The sequence below is a fragment of the Leucoraja erinacea genome, chromosome 1 (assembly GCF_028641065.1).
Source record: "Leucoraja erinacea ecotype New England chromosome 1, Leri_hhj_1, whole genome shotgun sequence".
NCBI lineage: Eukaryota > Metazoa > Chordata > Chondrichthyes > Rajiformes > Rajidae > Leucoraja > Leucoraja erinaceus.
The window spans coordinates 65,424,608-65,445,634 of NC_073377.1; the positions used below are offsets into that span (position 1 = coordinate 65,424,608).

The window sequence follows — 21,027 nt, forward strand, 5'->3', positions numbered from 1 at the left end:
TTTGGGGAGAAGGAATGGGTGACGTTTCGGGTTGAGACCCTTCCTCATACTGGTTAGGGATAAGGAAAACGAGAGATATAGATGGTGACGTGGAGAGATAAAGAACAATGAATGAAAGATGCAAAAAAGTAACGATGATAAAGGAAACAGTTGTTTGTAGGTGAAAATGAGAAGCTAGTGCGACTTGGGAGGGGGAGGGATAAAGAGAGAGTGAATGCCGGGGTTACCTGGTGAAATAAATCAATATTCATACCACTGGGCTGTAAGCTGCCCAAGCAAAATATGAGATGCTGTTCCTCCAATTTGCATTTACCCTCACTCTGACAATGGAGGAGACTGAGGGCTGAAACGTCTGTGAAGGAATGGGAAGGAGAATTAAAGTGCCCAGCAACGGTGAGATCAGGTTGGTTCAGGCGGGCTGAGCGAAGGTGTTATAGTTATGGAGTGATACAGTGTGGAGACGGGCCCAACTCACCCACACCGCCAACAATGTCGCAGCTACACTAGTCCCGCTTGGTGCATATCCCTCCAAACTTGCCCTATCCGTGTACTTGACTAACTGTTTCTTAAATGATGGGATAGTCCCAGCCTCAACTACCTCCTCTGGCAGCTTGTTCCATACGCCCACCACCCTTTGTGTGAAAAAGTTACCCCTCGGATTCCTCGAAACAATCGCCCAATCTGCGTTTGGTCTTGCCGATGTATCAGAGTCCACATCGTGAACAACGTATACAGTAGATGATGTTCAAGGTTTCAAGGTCAGTTTATTGTTACAAGTACCAATTAAGGAACAGTGAAATTCAAATTACCATACAGCCATACTAAAAAAAAGCAACAAGATACACAACTACATAAAAGTTAATATAAACTTTTGTGGACAAGCTTTTCCCTTTGAGTGGACAAGCTTTTCCCTTTGAGAATAGGGAAGATTCAAACAAGAGGACATGACTTCAAAATTAAGGGACAGAAGTTTAGGGGTAATATGAGGGGGAACTTCTTTACTCAGAGAGTGGTAGCGGTGTGGAATGAGCTTCCAGTGGAAGTGGTGGAGGCAGGTTCATTGGTATCATTTAAAAATAAATTGGATAGGCATATGGATGAGAAGGGAATGGAGGGTTATGGTATGAGTGCAGGCAGGTGGGACTAAGGGAAAAAAAGTTGTTCGGCATGGACTTGTAGGGCCGAGATGGCCTGTTTCCGTGCTGTAATTGTTATATGGTTATATGGTTATAAACATCCACCACAACTGATTCCCCACGTTCCTCACTGTGATGGAGGGAAAACATTTTGCTATTGTACCTAACAAATTATTTGTGTCTTCTCTAGAGTTTCCTTCATGCCTTCACGTGCCACGAAAAGATCATCAATGTTAACAAAGAAGTGCATGAGTCTTTGGGAATGACAATATCAGGTGGCCTACAAAGCAAAAACTGGGATCTCCCAATCTATGTTACAAACGTTCATCCCAATGGATGCTTGGGGAATGATGGAAGAATAAAAAATGGTAACAGAATTTTTTGCAAATAGCACATGCAATAATATTTTTAATACCATTTAGAGTACATTCAATTGTGTGTTCCTTTAGCATCTGTTTTACATGTCTCTTGTCTTCTCGATATCCCACAACTCCGTTCTTGCTCCCCCTCCCCCCATTCATAACAAGGACAGAGTCCCCCTTGTCCTCTTCTTCCACCCCATCAGCCGTCGCATATAATCCTCCAACATTTTCGTCACTTCCAACGGGATCCCACCACTGGCCACATTTTCCCGTCTCTAACCCTTTCTGCTTTCTGCAGAGACCGTCCCTCCGCAACTCACTGGTCGACTCGTCCCTTCCCACCCAAACCACCCCCTCCCCAGGTACTTTCCCCTGCAACCACAGGAGATGCAACACCTGTCCCTATATCTCCCCCCTTGACTCCATCCAAGGGCCACAACAGTCTTTTCAGGTGTGGCAGAGGTTCACTTGCACCTCCTCCAACTTCATCCACTGTATCTGCTGTTCCAGGCGTCAACGTCTGTACATCGGCGAGACCAAGCGCAGGCTCGGCGATCATTTCGCTGAACACCTCCGCTCAGTCCGCCTTAACCTACCTGATCTCCCGGTTGCTCAGCACTTTAACTCCCCCTCTCATTCCAAATCTGACCTTTCTGTCCTGGGCCTCCTCCATTGTCAGAGTGAGGCCCAGCACAAATTGGAGGAACAGCACCTCATATTTTGCTTGGGTTGTTTACAACCCAGCGGTATGAACATTGACTTCTCTAACTTCAAATAGCCCTTGCTTTCCCTCTCTCTCCATCCCCTCTCCCTTCCCTTCCCAGTTCTCCCACCAGTCTTACAGTCTCCATCTACGCTTTATCTCTGTCCCACTCACTCCCCTGCCATCAGTCTGACGAAGGGTCTCGACCCGAAACATCACCCATTGCTTCTCTCCAGAGATGCTGCCTGGCCCGCTGAGTTGCTCCAGTATTTTGTGTCTACATGTCTGTGGTTATTGGTTAAACAAATATTGTTTTCCTTTAAATGTATAATCATGTTCATTTCTTTTCAATACAGTGTATAAAAATTAGCATATTTTGGAGACCATAGCATAAAAAATCTGCAAATATTTGTGTCAATGGAAGCGACTCTGCTCACTCACATACACCACTTTCACTTTAACACTACCTAGTGTTAGTGTTAAACAGTGCTCAAACTCTGCTTGGGGAATGGGAGATTGAGATTCTGATTAACCAAACTCACTAAGATTCTAATCTATCCCCAAAGGAAACTTCCGGCACAATATCAAAAATATCCAAAATTTGTCAGATGGACCAAAGATCGAAGAAAGGCAGGTTCCGCCCTAATTCCAATTCCGTGCCCAGTCTCGGTCTTATTGGGCTCAGCTTTTAAGTCATATTGGATGTTTTATCAAACTGCCCTGTAATTGATATAATTCCAAGTATCAGTCTCTGGATTGGCTGAAGTTATCCTTTTCTGTTTTTGGATTAACACCCAACAATATTACACCTCAAACTCATTGTCCACTTATTTGATCTTTTCTGATGCTTGCAAATGAATTACGGATGTTTCATTCATTATGGAATGTATCTGCGTAATATTTATTATTGTCTGAAGAAAGCAACATTAGATGCAGACAGTGAGTCAACCCAGACAGCTGGTAACCACTTTTTTAATCACAAGTTCAGGAGCAAATGAACGGCTTGTTCCGTTACCGACATCCCATAAATCAAGAAAATTTAAAAAAATACAGTGCATGAATAAAACTGTTAATTTCATATTGAGGTCATATTCAAGTATAATTTCCACTTGTACTGTGTAAATGTATAATTCTTAACCATATGTAATTAAGCAGATATACTTTGAACGAAAATAGTTTTTAGATTAATATGTATAATTAAACTGGGTCATATGCTTGTCTCCATCAAATTATGATCTGCATTTTGAACTGTCTTTGCCCTTAGGTGACATTCTATTGAATGTAAATGGCACTGAACTTACCAGTATAACACAAAGTGAAGCCGTGTCCATTATAAAGCAGAGTGCTGCCTCCTCTTCTGTTATTTTCAAAGCTTTGGAGCTAAGGGTGGCAGAAAAAGACAATGCTGATGGCTTTGCACTACACAACTATAATGAAAACAACTTACCTGAAGAGGACTGGTCACCATCATGGAATATGTGGCTAGTATTGCCCCGGTGAGTAGATATTCACACTGTCTTGTTCAATTAATCCCCATTAGTTACAATCTTGCAATACCAGGCCAAATCTAAAGACCTTGATTTACAGTGAATAGGACTTGCTTTTTGTAGTATGTTATAGAAACATAGAAAATAGCTGCAAGAGTAGGCCATTCGGTCCTTCGAGCCTGCACCACCATTCAATATGATCATGGTTGATCATCCAACTCAGTATCCCGTACCTGCCTTCTCTCCCTCTAGCCATAAGGGCCACATCTAACTCCTTCTTAAATATATTAGTCATATTTTGTCCCTAATATAGTAATAGTAGCAATCTGTGCTTAGTACAGATTGAGTTCCTTTATTCAATGAACATAGGAATTGTTGAGGGTGCATTATTACTGCATACATAACCAGTTGAAGAATAAGGGGTTCTTTAGAACGGAGATGAAGAAACACTTTTTCACACAGAGAATTGTGAGTCTGTGGAATTCTCTACCTCAGAGGGCGGTGGAAGCCGTTTCTCTGGATACTTTCAAGAGAGAGCTAGATAGGTATCTTATAGCGGAGTCAGGGGATATGGGAAGAAGGCAGGAATGGGGTACTGATTGGGGATGATCTACCATGATCACATTGAATGACGGTGCTGGCTCGAAGGGCCGAATGGCCTAGTCCTGCACCTATTGTCTATTGTCTACTCTGATTCCAAAGTATATTAGGACTGCAGGAATGGAAGAATATGAATCCATATCATACAGCGTGTACAATTCTCACCCAATTAAAAATTAAATTTCTTACATAGGTCTATTGTTAATTTAATGGAGATATGCACCTTAATTGTCCAGGCAAAAGGATAGAATACCAAATTTGGTGTATGTCAATGGCCTGTTCCAAGGTTAATGCTTAAGAAGATGTGACCATAGTGGAATCTGGTTCATATTGAAAATGCCAAAAATAACTATCGTAGGCCAGAATTTGATTGTTTTTTTGGTTGGAAAATGATACGTTGTAAAATATGTAGCAACTACTCAATTGACCCCTGTCTGTGATGGAGAGCCCATGAAGAAAAATGGCTTTTGCCTCCCCTCTGCGGAGCCCTTTTAATGCCATCTGGTACATTAAACTTCCAAGGTCTCTGCACTTTATTTTTGTGTAGCATTTATGGAATTCTTCTTTATTTTTTGTATATAGCATTAGTTTTGGAGATAGCATTAGTTGTTTGTAGTGTTAAATGACTTTCAAATTCTTATTTTATGCATACCAAGCAGTTTCTTCCACTTGATCGGGAATACATGCTGCTGTTAGGTTAAAATAAAATAAAAATGCTGGAAATAATCAGCATGTCAGGCAGCACATATGAAGAGGAAATTGTCCAGATCAATGACGTCTTACTGGTAATTGGTCTGAAATCTTAAATCGATTTCTTTGTCCACAAATACTCGTTGTGTATTTCCACTAGTTGTGTATTTCCAGACTGACTATTTTCTCTCCGATTTCTAGAACCTGCAATATATTGCTGTTTGTTTTTTCCTACAGTCTGTTCTATGGAAGGTATATTTTCGTTTGCACACTAATATTAAACATGGAAATTGAAAAGTGTTAGAAAACAAATTTGAGGATATTAAAGTCAACCCAGGAATTATTTTTGAATTTTACTGCGGGGTCAAATTGCATTTTGTGGTAAATGTTTCAGAATAAATCTTATATCTGTTGGAATTATTAGCATTTACTGGGTTTATAAACTATTTTGCAAAGTCCATATATTAATTATTGTGGCACAGAAAGAGGTCATTCAGTACATCTAGTTCATGCTGGCTCTCAGTCACCATGATGGACTGAAGATAGCCAATCAGTCCTATTTCCCTCTCCTCCGTCTGGGCCGCTGCAATACATTCTTTCTGACATCCCAATCAACTCCTCTTTGATTCTTCTGCTATTTACCTACAATAGGAATAATTCATAGTAGCCACTCAACCTACCAGCGCATTGTCAACATGTTAGAAGAAACCAGAGCACCAGGGGTAACAGAGATTATATATGCTCCACTATAGGATCTTTGATGCCAAGTACACTGTACTCGGAGACATCATCTGAGGTTGAGGATCGAAGTCGGGTAATTGGACTGAGGCAGCGGAACTAACTGCTGCTTCACCCCTCCAACAAAATAAATATTGCTAACTGTTGTGCAACTGTAATAGGTGCTGTGGACACTTTCTTAGCTGCACTAAGTTGCAGTTTTATGTCATTTAAAAGGACTGAGAACCTAGAGAAAAAGCAGTGAGCTTTTCATCAAAGGAATTAGTCCTTTGTGTAATCATCCTGCGCAGTATGTATTCAGGAGAGCAAAAGTGTAGATCCCCAGTATTCATGTCGTCCTCGGGCCACATGAAACAAAGTTGGCACTGCTGAATCCCAGCCAACTGTAGGCAATCTGTCTTTACAGGAGTAAGTGCCCTATTTTAATATAAAAAACATTACTTTAAAGACCTTGGATAAATGAATACTCTGCTTTTATTGTGGTAGTCTACACATTACACAGCTCATTCTGGCAGTGAACAATGCGGACACTGCCATTGTTGGAGCAAAACAACAGGAGTAGGTTACTTAACCCTCGAGGCCATGTAAATGCGATCATGACTGATCTGCATCCTATCTCCCCATATCCGCCTCTCCCCCATATCCTTTATACATTAGGTTAACAACAATCTCTATCAGTTTCAGGTTTCAAATCAGCAGTTGACACAACATCAATCGCCTTTGTGGAAGGGAGTTCAAAATTTCTCTCGCTCTCTTGTGTACAAGAGTGTTTCCTTACACGATTGCTGAAGAACATGGCCCCAGTCCAAGGGGGAGGACATACTGAAAATGTATTTGTTTTCTCAATCTACTAATATCACAATATAACCATTTCCTCAGGATGCTACCTACCATTATGCAGTTAGCAAAATAGAATATGTGATGTTTTACTATTATTTACGACATCTAGAAATACATTGATATTTTGGGGCTTCAATACACATCAAGTCAATTCCAGATTCTCGTTATATACACAAACATGGTGAGGTACAGGTTCAATTAAAATCTTGCTTTCAACAGCATCATGGGCACATAGACCAAGACATGTGCACAAAAACAAGTTATAATAAATCACACAACATTTCTAAGAAAGACTGCAAAAAGGCATGACATCAGTGCAAAAACATAATTAGAAAATAAAACAAATCTATAATAGTGCAAGAGGTGGACCACAGTAATTTGTTAACAAGGTATTTTGTGCAGGTTGGTTCAAGAACCTAATAATCGTAAGAAAAATGTTCCTGAACCTGGTGGTGTGCGACCTCAGGCTTCAGTAACTCCTGCCCAATAGTAGCAGTGAGTAAAGAGCATAGGCAGTGGGATCCGTGTTGATAGATGCCGTCTTTGTGAGGCTGCGATGGAGGGGAGGACTGTGCTGGACAGGCTGAGTCCACCATTCTCTTCAGCCTCTTGTGCTCCTGCAAATTGCAATAGCTATACCAGGCCATGATGCAACCATTTACAGACCATCAATAAAAGTTTATTATTGATAACTTTCAACTCAAATCTCTTGATCATCTCCAAGTGAGCACCATTGATAGACTGAGAGAGTACTCCAGTCCGCTTTCTGAAATCAATAACCCTCTCCTTTGCTTTCCCAGGGGAGAGGTTGTTGTATTGACACCCTGTACTCCATTGCATCGTTGTTTGAGATTCAGCCCACTCGATGGAGTTAGAGCAGAATTTGGTCACATCATCCTGAGTGTATATGGACTGTAGCAAAGAGCTAAGAATACTTTGAAATTTTGAAAATAAGTTAAAAGTCAATCATTTTTCAGTTGCAAAGAGTTGAATGGAACATGAGGAAGGTTTGTAAAAGGGTGAGACCACAAGAGACTGAAAGACAAAGTGAGACTGGTGCCCGCTGTCAGGAAGCGATGAAGGCTTGTTATTTGAAGCTGATGCAACTATGAGGTGAATGAAAACGGAGGAGAGAAAAAAAATAAAGGTGGAACTGAGAGATGAGGCATGGAAATTACTGATTTTCCAAAATTAAAGAGGCTGCTGAAAATACTCGGTGGACAACATCTGCGGAAGGGGTAAACAAGGTTAACTTTGCAATTTGGTCACCATTCATCAATATTATCTATTTCAGATGCAAAACCTTTCTGGTTTTGGTGAAAGGTCATATCCATTTTTTTGCTTAACGGATGCTCAGACATACAGGGAAACAAAGCCTGATGGAGAGTGCCTCTGATACAACACTTTTATCGCACTATATTACTGACATAAAGTGACATGGTCATTCTATGTGCATAATTAGCACTCTAATCAAAAAATATTGCTTTTGAATGCAACACAATAGCTGGAATTTCTATAATAGCTGTTACTACCTATTGGTAATGATGTCATAAACTAAATATACATTTTGCATCGGTTATATTAATTTGTTACACAGTAAAATAATTATTTTCACACGAATAACTTGCATTGAGTGTTTGGTCAATGTTTCTCCATTTTGTAGTTATATGGTTAGCAGTTCCATCTGTAAGACAGGTGAGAGGATAAACTGTCCATTATTGTGCATATTTAATACACTTTCAATCCAGTTAAATATTGCTTCTGTTGACAACCAAGTTCAACATCTAAGTGCAAAGATAGTTTTTCCACCTGGGCTATAGGGAGAGGTTTGCTAGGACTTTATTGCATGGAGCGCTGGAGACACTTGTATAGATCTTATAGAGGTGTATAAGATTGTGAGGGTAATAGATAGTCTTTTATACAGAATAGGAGAATCAAGAACCAGTGGACATAAGTTTGAGTTGACAGGTGAAAGATTTAAGCAGAACCTGAGGGGTGACTTTTTTTTATACAGAGTGGTGGGTAGATTCAGATTCAGATTCAAATGAGATGAATTATATGGAATGAGCTGTCAGAGGAGGTAGTTGAAGCAGGTACTATAATGACAGTTAAGAGATAATTGGACATGTACATGGATAGAAAAGGTTTAGAGGGATACAAACCAACTGTGTGTAAGTGGGACATTCATAGATGGGGCATCTTAGTCGGCATGGACAAGTTGGTCTGAAGGGTCTGTTTCCATGCTGTGTGAGTCTTTAACTCCATTCATGTTGAATGAAAAGTAGGTATGAAAAACCCACGGATAGAGGGTATATTTCCAAAGAGGCACTTTGTAACTATGATCCATCCAGTATCCATTGACCTTTGACAAGGTCCCACACAAGAGGTTAATGTGCAAAATTAGAGCACATGGTATTGGGGGTAGGGTATTGACATAGATAGAGAACTGGTTGGCAGATAGGAAGCAAAGAATAGGAATTAACGAGTCCATTTCTGAATGGCAGGTAGTGACTAGTGGGGTGCCGCAAGACTCAGGGCTGGGACCCCAGTTATTTAAAATATATATTAACGATTTAGATGAAGGAATTAAATGTAACTTCTCCAAGTTTGCGGATGACACAAAACTGGGTGGCAGTGTGAGCTGTGAGAAGGATGCTATGACGCTGTAGGGTGACTTGGACAGGTTGGGTGCGTGGTCAGATGCATGGCAGATGCAGTATAATGTGGATAAATGTGAGGCTATCCACTTTGGTGGCAAGATCAAGAAGGCAGATTATCTGAATGGTGTCAGATTAGGAAAAGGGGAGGTGCAACTAGACCTAGGTGTCCTTGTACATCGAAGGTAGACACAAAATGCTGGAGTAACTCAGCGGGTGAGGTAGCATCTATGGAGAGAAGGAATGGGCGACGTTTCGGGTCGAGACCCTTGTTCAGACGTCCAAAAAAGGGTCTCAACCCGAAACGTCGCCCATTCCTTCTCTCCATAGATGCTGCCTCACCTGCTGAGTTACTCCAGCATTTTGTGTCTATCTTCGATTTTACCAGCATCTGCAGTTCTTTCTTACACATTTTGTCCTTGTACATCAGTCAGTGAAAGTAAACATGTAGGTACAGCAGGCAGTGAAGAAAGTTAATGGCATATTGGCCTTCATAGCAGGAGGATTTAAGTATAGGAGCAGGGAGGTTAGTGCAGTTGTACAGTGCAGTTGTACAGCGCTCTGGTGAGACCACACCTGGAGTTTTGCACTCCACACCTGGAGTGCAGTTTTGGTCTCCTAATTTGAATAAAGACATTATTGCTATTGAGGGAGTGCAGCGTAGGTTCACCAGGTTAATTCCCGGGATGGCAAGACTGACATATGATGAAAGAATGGATCGACTGGGCTTATATTCACTGGAATTTTGAAGGATGAGAGGGGATCTTTTAGAAACATATAAAATTCTTAAGGGATTGGACAGGCTAGATGCAGGAAAAATGGTCCCAGTGTTGGGGGAGTCCAGAACCAGGGGTCACAGAAGTCTTTGGAATTTTTAGGAAATGCCATCAAATTCCACGAAATTTGGGATTCTATTTAAGGAAAAAAAATGTTGAGGTGTGGAAACACTGTCTTCATCCCATATCCCTGCCACTCAGTTCTGAATTTTACTTTTCAGAGAACACTTTCGGACACAGAATTTTAGATATGCACTATTGTTTGGGATGTGATTGGCGGGGGGGGAGTAATAGCCTGACTGTGTAACAGTATGGATAAAACACTAAAATTATAGTTCTCTACCAAATAGAAATAGTTCTTGATATTTACATGTAAGACGGAGGCGAGGAAACACTTTTTCTCGCAGAGAGTGATGAGTCTGTGGAATTCTCTGCCTCAGAGGGCGGTGGAGGTAGGTTCTCTGGATGCTTTCAAGAGAGAGCTAGATAGGGCTCTTAAAAATAGAGGAGTCAGGGGAGAAGGCAGGAACGGGGTACTGATTGGGGATGATCAGCCATGATCACATTGAATGGCGGTGCTGGCTCGAAGGCCTACTCCTGCATCTATTGTCTATTGTAAATCTAATAATTATGTTAAACATATATAATTAAATAACCACTTCATTTTTATACTTGTGTTATAAGTAACGTGCCTTTCAAATTTAACCTTGTGTCCCCAAATATTGCCAGTGAGTGTGCTATTGATACGATCGTCTCAAAAACACTTTCTCCACAATTACTTGTACTAGCATTCACAACATTTTCAATTGCCCGTTATGTACTTCACAATTTCTAAATAGCCTCGCTGCAATTTACATTTTACTACCTTGTTTCTTTCCATCACATTGTAGGTATGCTTGCCACCTAATCCTCCCGTGAATGCAGAACACCACAACTTTCCAACTCATTTCAGCAAGTTATAATTCTGCCTGATTCATTGTTTTGCAAGTTGCTGCAAATTTGACCCATATCAGGAACTACTACCCTTATGCAGGAGGATCGGGCGGCATCTCTGGAGGGAAGAAGTAGTCTGAAGAAGGGACTGACCCAAAACGTCATCTATTCCTTTTCTTCAGAGATGCTCCCTGATCCGTTGAGTTACTCCAGCATTTAGTAACTATCTTCGGTATAAACCAGCATCTGCAGTTGCTTGCTACACATTTAGAGGAGGATTGTTCCCCTCTCAAACTCAAACAGGCTATAGATGACAGCTCGAGATTCGCTTGTAAATAAGCAGCATGTAATTCACAAGTAGACAAGTGTTGTCGCTGATATTTTGAATGCCTGGCTCTGTTCCTTGGTATTTCACATCTTGTCCAAGACTGTTGTTGTTTATATTGTACTTAACTACAGTTGTAAAGAATGTTTAAACAGCACATGGAACATTTACAGTTTAAATATTAGTTCAGATGGGATTCATTTTCTATTTACCACGTCCAGTGCAGGAATGTAAGTATTGTGGGTCGCTGCAGAAATCTTGCTGACAGGTTTAGAGAATGGAGTCGTCTTAATTACTATTTCAGGAATTTTTAAGAAGGGTGGCTGATTCATCATCAGATAAAAATACATTTCCCACTATGATTCAGCTGGACTGAACTGACAAGGCAATAAATGTGGTCCTTCAACACTAGGTTTCGCCAATCTATCAAAACAATTATGTTTATCACAGAATGGCACAGCACAATGGATGCTAATTAGCCCGTTAAATCTAGAACTGCTTTCCTGCAGGGTAATATGTTAAGTTGCATCCTGTAGCCCTAATCCTTTATTTTCCCAATGAGAATTTATTCAATTCTCTATTAAGACTAATATTGAATTCTATCCATCACATTAATTGTGACGTAGTGTGCATTCATTATGTGGATTTCCATATGTCATCTCAGCATTCTTTTTCAATCACTTTAAAGCTATGCCATGTTTGTACTGACATTCAGCAATAGGAAACCACTTCCTTTTATTTATTCAAATCAAATCACTAAATATTGATATTAATAACCATCCTGTATTTTTGTGGTCTGTAATTCTGCAAAATCTACGGAATCAAGGGATATGGGGAAAAAGCAGGAACGGGATACTGATTTTGGATGATCAGCCATGATTATATTGAATGGCGGTGCTGGCTCGAAAGGGCGGAATGGCCTACTGCACTTATTTTTTTCAATGTTTCTAAAACAGAATCACTTGGTAAAGAAGGCATATTGTATGCTTGCCTTCATTGCTAGGGGCATGGTGTATAAGTCAGGAAGTCATGATGCTGTTCTGTATAACACTTTTGTTCGGCTGCATTTGGAGTATTGCGTGTAGCTCAAGTCACCCCAGTACAGGAAAGATGTGAAGGCTTTGGAGATGGTTTACCAGAATGCTGTGCTGATTAGAGGCTTTAAGCTACAGGGAGAGGTTGGATTAACTTGGACGGTTTTCTCTGGAACGTTGAAGATTGAGGCCAGACTTGATGGAAGTATATAAAATTATGAAATGTGCAGAGCATGTTTTTTCCACACATGGAGTAGTCGGGGCCTTGAACACATTGCCAGGGGTAGCAGTGGAGACAGATACGATAGTGGTGTATATGAGGCTTTTGGATAGACATATGGAAGTGCAAGGAATAGAGGAATGTGTTTTATGTACAGCTAGATGAGATCAGTTTAACTTGGCATCATGTTCGACACAAACATTGTGGACCATTAGGCCCATTCCTGTGCTCCACTGTTCTATGTACTTTTGCTTTGTGAACTGGTTTGTTAAACCTGTTCTCCTACCTTTCAAATATTTGTATTAAGTACCCCTGTGTTAGTATTAGACTAACTATAGTGATGTTATCAACATCCACAGGGATTAGTGTTGCGACTTTCCTGCCTGTTCATGACTTGGATATCAATATAAGTTGATTGGTAGGTTTTCAGATGACACAAACATCAGTGGAATTGCTAATAGCAAGGAATGCCTTAGAATGATATTGATCATTAGGCAATGAGATTGAATTTAGTCCTAATAAATGTGAGGCCACATTTTGTAAAGGGCTCAGGTCAGGTATATTGTAGGAGTTTGAAAAGAGACCTCAAAGGTGTATATATATATATATACACACACACAAAGTTACGAGAGGCATTGATGCAATGAGTTAGTAAGAAACATTCCCCCACAGCTGAGGTATCTAAGACCACAGGGCTTAGATTCAAGGTGGGGAGTATGAAATTTAGAGAGGAATTGGAAAAAAAAAGTTTCACCGAATGTGCATTGAAGTCCAAAACGCAATCCCCGAGAGTTGGTGAAGGTCGGTATCCTTACAGCATTTAGGAAGCATCACAAATTGTCACACTATAGGGGGTTATGAACCAGGTGGTAGTAAATGGGATTAGGGTACTTAATGATCAGCATAGATGTGGTGAGCCAAAGTGTTGTTATTGTCAGTCTCAGTGGCTCCAAAGAGCAGGTTTTCACAATTTCTGCAATCTTAATCCAATTTTAACTCCCTGCTGCTATTCCCCTTTTATTCCATAGGTTCATATGCTGTTATTAATCCATGCTGGCTCACCTTTTGGTCTGTGATTGTCCATATAACTGATTTTTCTTTTGTAAAATAACCTGTAAAAACTTCTTATTACTGATATCAAAGTGGCTAGTTTGCAGTTTGCCAGGTTTACCCTTCTCCTTTTGCACAGAGAGAAACGTTTCAATATTTCAATCTTTTGGCACCATTTTAAGCAACTTGGTGGTATGAATTGAGGTATAACTTTTGTGTTAGAGTCTATGCCTTTTGCCCAGGCATAGTATATCAGCACCGTCAGATTATACTGGGGGTACAAGGCACCACAAATGCAAGACTCATGTGTAGATCACAAAGCTCTGGAGCGCTAGTTCAATCATTTGGTACTCAAACCCTTGGGAGTTATTGTAAATGTTAATAGTGTAGAAGTGAGTGTAAAGATCATGATAAAGAAATTTGCAGATGATTAAAAATGTGTGGTTGACGGTTGTAAAAGTTTTGCTGAGGAGGATATGGGTGGCCCGGTTATTTTGGTAGTTGAATGACAAATGGAATTTAATTTAAAGAAGCACATGCCACAATAATGCAAAGGCATGTACAATAAATTGTTGGATGTTGGGAAGTGTGAAGTATGTTGTCAAATTATTTAAAGCAGCAAAATAAATGGATCAAAAATCAATCAATCAGATTTATTCATTACATCCACAATAAAGTGCAGTGAAATGAAATGAAATGAAAAGGCACAGGGATCGGGATATAACCTCCCTGTTGTAACCTATGCCTTTAGCCCAAGCAAAAATATCACAGTAAGATTATGCTGGGGGCACTGCAAATGCTGGAATCTTGCATACAACACAAAGAGCTGGAGTAACTCAGTGGGTTAGACAGCATCTCTGGAGGACGTGGATAGACAACCTTTGAGTCTGAAGAAGGGTTCTGGCCTGAAACGTTGCCTATGTCCTTCGCTCCATAGATGCCGCTGCGCCCGCTGAGTTTCTCCAGCATTTTTTTGTGTACCTTCGATTTTCCAGCATCTGCAGTTCCTTCTTAAACATTTCAGGTTATATTGGCTCTTACACCCGTTTGATTGATGAAGTGACAAAGGCTAGATGAGAAAAGGAGACAATGTGTCAGACGAGAGAGGATTGTTGGACATTCTTTGTGCATGTTGGGTGAATGGAGAATTGGAAGTTGCAAAGAAAAACAGAAAAAGTAAACTGACTATTTTATGGAGGCTTTAAAATCGGAACTGTTTGTTTCACAGATAATTCTGCCTGCTGAGCAGCAATGTGCTTGGCATACTGACCCATGTGAAATGCAGCTGTCACCAGGCTCAAATTCTGAGGGACCTGTGGGCTGCACTTTTACAGGAGATGAATTAAAACAAATTTGGGCGTGTTTACATCGAATTTAGTTCAATACTTTTAATATGATGTATACCTTATTTTGTGCTTTAATATAAAAGACCTTAAGTCATGACCTTTTGATCCAAATACTGTCATCCCTTTGAAACAACTTGGATGATTCACCATAGGAAGAGTTTGGTCCAATTTCCCAAAGAGAATATTTCAGTGATGATCTGAGCAAAACCACTTCACCTCGATTTAAATGTGAGTAATGGGACCAATTTTGAGGCACATCAGGAGAGCACATGCAATTTAATTACGATTTAATTTATACATAGCAGTCTTTTTCTATGTAGAACATTTGTTTTATTTTATAGTTCAAATAGTAAAAATGCAAGAATTTAAGAAGCAGAGATGTTTGCTGGAACAAAGGAGTTATTTGCAGTGTAGAGTGGGCTCTGGGAAATCACAGCCAAATCTGGCATGAGGTTGCAATTAGCTCATGAAACATTTTCATCAGAATTCTACTGAGGATGGTTGGCTAAAAGGACAAACAACTATTAAAATAGTTAATGCAGCTTAAAGTGCCATTAGAAAAGAGCATTGTTGCACCTGGCATGTTTAACTATTTGTTGAACATTGTTTTCTTGCAAAGTATTTGAACAATTTGTAAATTAATTCCATCCTCCAACCAAGTCAAGTCAAGTCAAGTCAAGTTTATGTGTCACATACACATACGAGATGTGCAGTGAAATGAAAGTGGCAATGCTCGCGGAACAACAAAACAACCAAACAAATTATAAATACAATCATAACACACATATTATTTTACATAATAAATGATAGAAGGAAAAAAAACGTTCTGTACAGTTAGTCCCTGGTGAGAAAGGCGTTTACAGTCCGAATTGCCTCTGGGAAGAAACTCCTTCTCAACCTCTCCGTTTTCACTGGATGGCAACGGAGGCGTTTGCCTGACCGTAGCGGCTGGAACAGTCCGTTGCAGGGGTGGAAGAGGTCTCTCATGATTTTGTTTGCTCTGGAGTTGCACCTCCTGTTGTATAGTTCCTGCAGGGGGGTGAGTGAAGTTCCCATAGTGCGTTCGGCCGAACGCACTACTCTCTGCAGAGCCTTCTTGTCCTTGGCAGAGCAATTCCCGAACCAGATGGTAATGTTCCCGGACAAGATGCTTTCCACCGCCGCTGCGTAGAAGCACTGGAGGATCCTCGGAGACACTCTGAATTTCCTCAATTGCCTGAGGTGGTAAAGGCGCTGCCTTGCCTTACTCACCAGTGCTGAGGCGTGTGATGACCATGTCATATCCTCAGAGATGTGGACTCCCATTCTGTCACGCAATCACCTGCATTGCATTGGTGCTCCCAATGTGTCCTCTACGTCAAGTTTAGCACAGGTGACCATTTTGTTGAACACTTGCACTCAGTCTGCCAAGGCTTGCTGAAGTCCTTGCCCAGTCCTCGAAACCCTCCACTGCCATTTAATATTCCATTTTTAGGCAGCATCTTCTCATCCATTCTGTCACGCATCTTTCTCTCACGATCCTGTCGCACAATTCCTTTCCCATCCTCCTATACTTCTTTCATCTCTCCCTACTCCATTTTCTTTTTATCCCCAGACTTTCCTCCCACATTAGTTTTACATTTCACCCCTTTCTTTCTTATCTGGCACTTTTGTCTCCACTTCACTTTTGCCTCTGGTATTATTTCCATCTGCACATCACCTTGTCCTCGCCTATATCCACCTATCATTTGAACATTTTGCCCCACCCCTTCCCCTCGCCTTTTTATCAGCTGTCTTCCCCCGCCCACATCAGTCTAAAGAAGGATCCCAACTAAAAATACATCTGTCCATTTTCCTCCAGAGCTGCCCGACCTGCTGAGTTCCTCCAGCAGTTAGAATTTTTTTGCTCGCTTTTGTTGGAGCAGTTTGGATGCATCTCCTTCCTCTCACTTCATATTTTTGCACTTCTTGCACTTTTTGCCTTTTCATCTCTGGCCTTTTTCCAACCATCTGCCATTCAAACCCCTCCTCACCTGTATCCACCTATCACATGCCAGACTTTGTCCTGGTCCCACCTCTCTTGCAGCTTTCTCCCCCTACTACAATCAGTCTGAAGAAAGGTCTCGACCTAAAACATTGGCGAGCCATGTTTTCCAGAGATGCTGTCCGACCTGAGGAGTTACTCCAGCGCTTTAAAAGTGAGGATGAGTTTTGTCCAGGCCTCAACTGAAAACATTTGTATTAATTAAGAGCAAATTACTTATTAAATTGAGTTTTTCCATAATTGATCCTCCATATATTCAATTCATGGAATAACTATTTTCTCCATAGCTTCAAAAATGATTGAAGAAACAAGAACATGTCTGGTTTCACTTCATAAGGATAACACTACAGCAATTGTACTAGCATTTATTAAAGGCATGCATATACATCCACAAATGTAGAATGCTCACTTTGCTATGTGGAATAAGTAACACCACTATAATTAAGATGATATCTAATGCATGACTGTAAACATAAAATATTGAATAATTGCTCCTTAGTAACTTTCTAATTTAAAGAAAAAAATCTTGTCAGTGCTAAACTGCAAGTGGATCCAATTGATTGCAAAATTTTATAACTCAAATGAGAAATAGAGAACTGTTATATTTAATTTCTCATGCCATTCTAGGTATCTTTATCCATGCAAAGATGTGGAATTGAGAAGAAATACGTCTGGAAGTCTGGGATTTAGCATTGTAGGCGGATATGAAGAAAACCATGGAAGCCAGCCATTCTTCATAAAGTCCATTGTTAATGGAATGCCAGCTTATAACGACGGAAGATTGAGGTACAAGATAGGAGTCTTAAAAGTACTTCATTTCTAGTTGCTTAGTTATACAGAGCTCACGTGGGAGGATGTGTGCAAGGAGGAACTGCAGGTGCTGGTTTAAGCTGATGAAAGACACAAAAAACTGGAGTAACTCAGCGGAACAGGCAGCATCTCTGGAGAGAAGGAATCGGTGACATTTCAGGTTGAGACTGAAGAAGGGTCTCGACCCGAAACGTCACCCATTCCTTCTCTCCAGAGATGCTGCCTGTCCCGCTGTTACTCCAGCTTTTTGGGTCGACAAGCAGGAAGATGACTGTTTAATCGCTTCTGACCACTCCACCGGTCAGTCAGATCATGGTTACTATTTTATCTCTGCCACTGTTCTGCATCAACCCCAATCCTTCACTTCCATTAATATCTGAGGAGTTAGCAATTCCTCTCTTTTGAATATACTCAGTGACTGAGACAAATGGCCACCTTGGATAGATTGTTCCAATCTGGGCATATGTCACCTATCCATGTTCTGCACAGATGCTTCCTGACCCACTGAGTTTCTTCAGCACTTTTTTTAAAGTCTGACATCCGTGGTAGGGAAGTTACTGTGCAGGATTTTGAGGGATAAGATACATATGCATTGATTAGGTAGTCTGCATGATTTTGAAGATCATATCGCAAAAATGTGATTGACTCTTTGGAGAAGTAAACAAGAAGGTTGATGAAGGCAGGGTCATTTATAATGTTCATTATGATATGGCATCCTGGCCAGTGATGGTTTACAAGAATTACAGTGAGTTATTACACTGGACAAGTGGGTTAATGGAGTTTAATTCAGATAAGCACAGAGTGTTCCATTTTGGCAGGCAAATAGGGTGGCAAAAGCAGCTTTTGACATCCTGCCCTTCATCAGAGAATGGAGTTTAGAAGTTGGAATGTTATGTACAGTTGCACAAGATGTTAGCGAAGCTGTGCTTGAGGTCTTGCATTCACGTTTGATCACCCTGCTGAGGAAAGAATACCGTTAGCTGAGAAAGGGTACATAGGATGTGGCCAGGACTCAAGGGCCTAAACTATTGGGAGAGATCAGGCAGGCTAGAACATTATTCCTTGGTCCAGAGGATGATGAGGTGTATAGATGGGTTGAATGCAGCCTTTTTCTCCATGGAAGGGCAATCAAGAACTAAAGGCCATAGGTTTAAGTTGATGGGAAATTACTAGGAACCAGAGGGCAACTTTTTGCTGTAGACTCTTACGTTTGCAAGACATTAAATGACCATCTACTAAATGGATGCCTAAAGACTGCTAAATAATTCAGGTACACATCTTTATCTTCCCACCGTAGACAGTAAAACTCATTCGAATCTGTTAATTCATAGTAAAAAGAGAGGTTTATAAATGTGAAAAACCAATGACATTTATTCTATTCGTACCAAACACCTTCAAAAGAATTTATGACAGTTTGGCAAAGAAGCAAAATGGAACAATAATGCCATTACCAAATTCTTACATTTGAATCAATCTACACCTATGTAGCTCATTAAAAAAAAAAAATCATTGATTTCTACTCAATGCACCACACAATATTGAATAAAATTACATTTTAAAAGGATAGTTAATGTTTCAAATCAAACCTTTCAGCAGTCATCAATCTGAAATATTAACACTCGTTTCTCTTCATAGATGCTGCCTGAATACATATAGCATCCAGAATTTGCCTTTGTAGCCCAAGAAAATGGGTTTACAAGAAGTTAATTTGTTTAGAACATATCAATTTTCACTGAACAAATTTCACGTGATGTTGGGTGAAGAATAAATATTGCCTTAAGAACTCACAGCCTTTGTTATGGAATCTCAAATATATTGGATCTCTGTTTGAAAGCATATTAATACGATATCTCCAAATATCTCTATTTGGTCAGTCCCTGCCTTGAGCTTTGGACTCTTTCAAGTCCACAGCTAACAAATTAAGATAACTCCTGTCACAAACTGGAAATTAGTCTGCTATTGGAAAAGTTGAACTAATGCTTTAATTCCCACCATTTACAATAATGTAATGTAGGCTACTGGCACACAAAAAAAATATCCAACCAACACTCAAAAACTAACAAAATTGCCAGATATTTCTCTTCTGGCATCCACAAGCTCCAATTTGAGGATATTCAACAATTAAGAGTGCTGTACATTCCTGATCATGTGTTAGTGACAGATTTTGAAACTATAGCTGTAATATTTTGGATTCGATTTGTGGAAAAGCTTTTTTGCATGCTGCAAAATGGAAGACAACTGTAGCATGAGTCTGATGCTACATATTACTATTTTTTTTAAACTGAAACAATTGGATATTCTGTTGAAAGCATGTAGAATGATAATGCAAGCAGTGACTTTTTCTAATTTCTATCATGATTACTCAAAGAATAAATTAAATGATATGCAGAAATTAGATTTTATTTATGCTAGTTCCATGCAAATATATATTTTCTCTTTATCACTATAGATATGAATATAAAAATGAATGTTTTTAACGTGATAAAGTTGTTCTAATAACATCCAGATAGAGGTATAAGGAATTAATATAATTGAGTTTGAGTGTAAACAATTGCTGCAAGAAAATTGCTGTGGAATAAAATCTGGTATTCCTGACCTCTGTGCCAAAAATGTAACACGTTTTATGAATCTTACAGTCTGAAGTTGCAATGTGGCAGTTGTCTTAGAGGAAATGGTGAAGTTTACCAGGCACAGAAATTAAAAAAATCATTTTACATTTTCATATTTCAAAAATAATTCAGACAATTTATTACTTTTGTTATTTCAAGAGCGTCACAAGAATCAGTTTACTCTCCAGAAATTAGAAAATAATGATGAAAGTATGAAAACTGGTAAAAATGTTTTGTACCATCAAAAAAGGCCACAACATTCTTTTGTCCACCCGAGTTACTAGGTTTGGTTTAATGCTTTTGCTCAAAAAGATGATGAGATGAGTGTCACCATAGATTTTCTGGCCAAGAAAGATATATGGCTGGAACATGCACCCTCCAGCAATAATTCAACATGGATGAAAGTAATTGCACTCATGCTGAACTTTAACTTCATTTCTGCACAAGGAAGAGAAAATATAACGCATTGATGTATATTGTGCAGGAGAAACTAGTATTGACCAATATTGAAACAGTTTACATCACGATGAAGAATATTTGGAGAGAAGTAAATATTAAGCGGGCAATGAATTTAACAACAATCTCGCCTTCAAAATAAGAACATAGAATATTTAGTTTTTTAAATAACATTGTCATATGGAATTGAATTGATCCAGTGCATTGGCGCAGATGGCACCATGGGCTAAGT

At 39.8% G+C, this 21,027-nt stretch overlaps 1 protein-coding gene across 5 annotated transcripts in view; it reads left to right on the forward strand.

The window, feature by feature from the left end:
• lnx1 (ligand of numb-protein X 1) overlaps positions 1-21,027 on the forward strand; it is a 153,786-nt gene that overhangs the window by 128,464 nt on the left and 4,295 nt on the right. For all 5 annotated transcript variants that reach the window (XM_055636085.1, XM_055636111.1, XM_055636101.1 and 2 more), the window contains exons 8-10: positions 1,327-1,504; positions 3,466-3,697; positions 17,548-17,706. In XM_055636085.1, the coding sequence (XP_055492060.1) occupies positions 1,327-1,504; positions 3,466-3,697; positions 17,548-17,706 (569 nt within the window). The remainder of the gene's footprint in view (positions 1-1,326; positions 1,505-3,465; positions 3,698-17,547; positions 17,707-21,027) is intronic.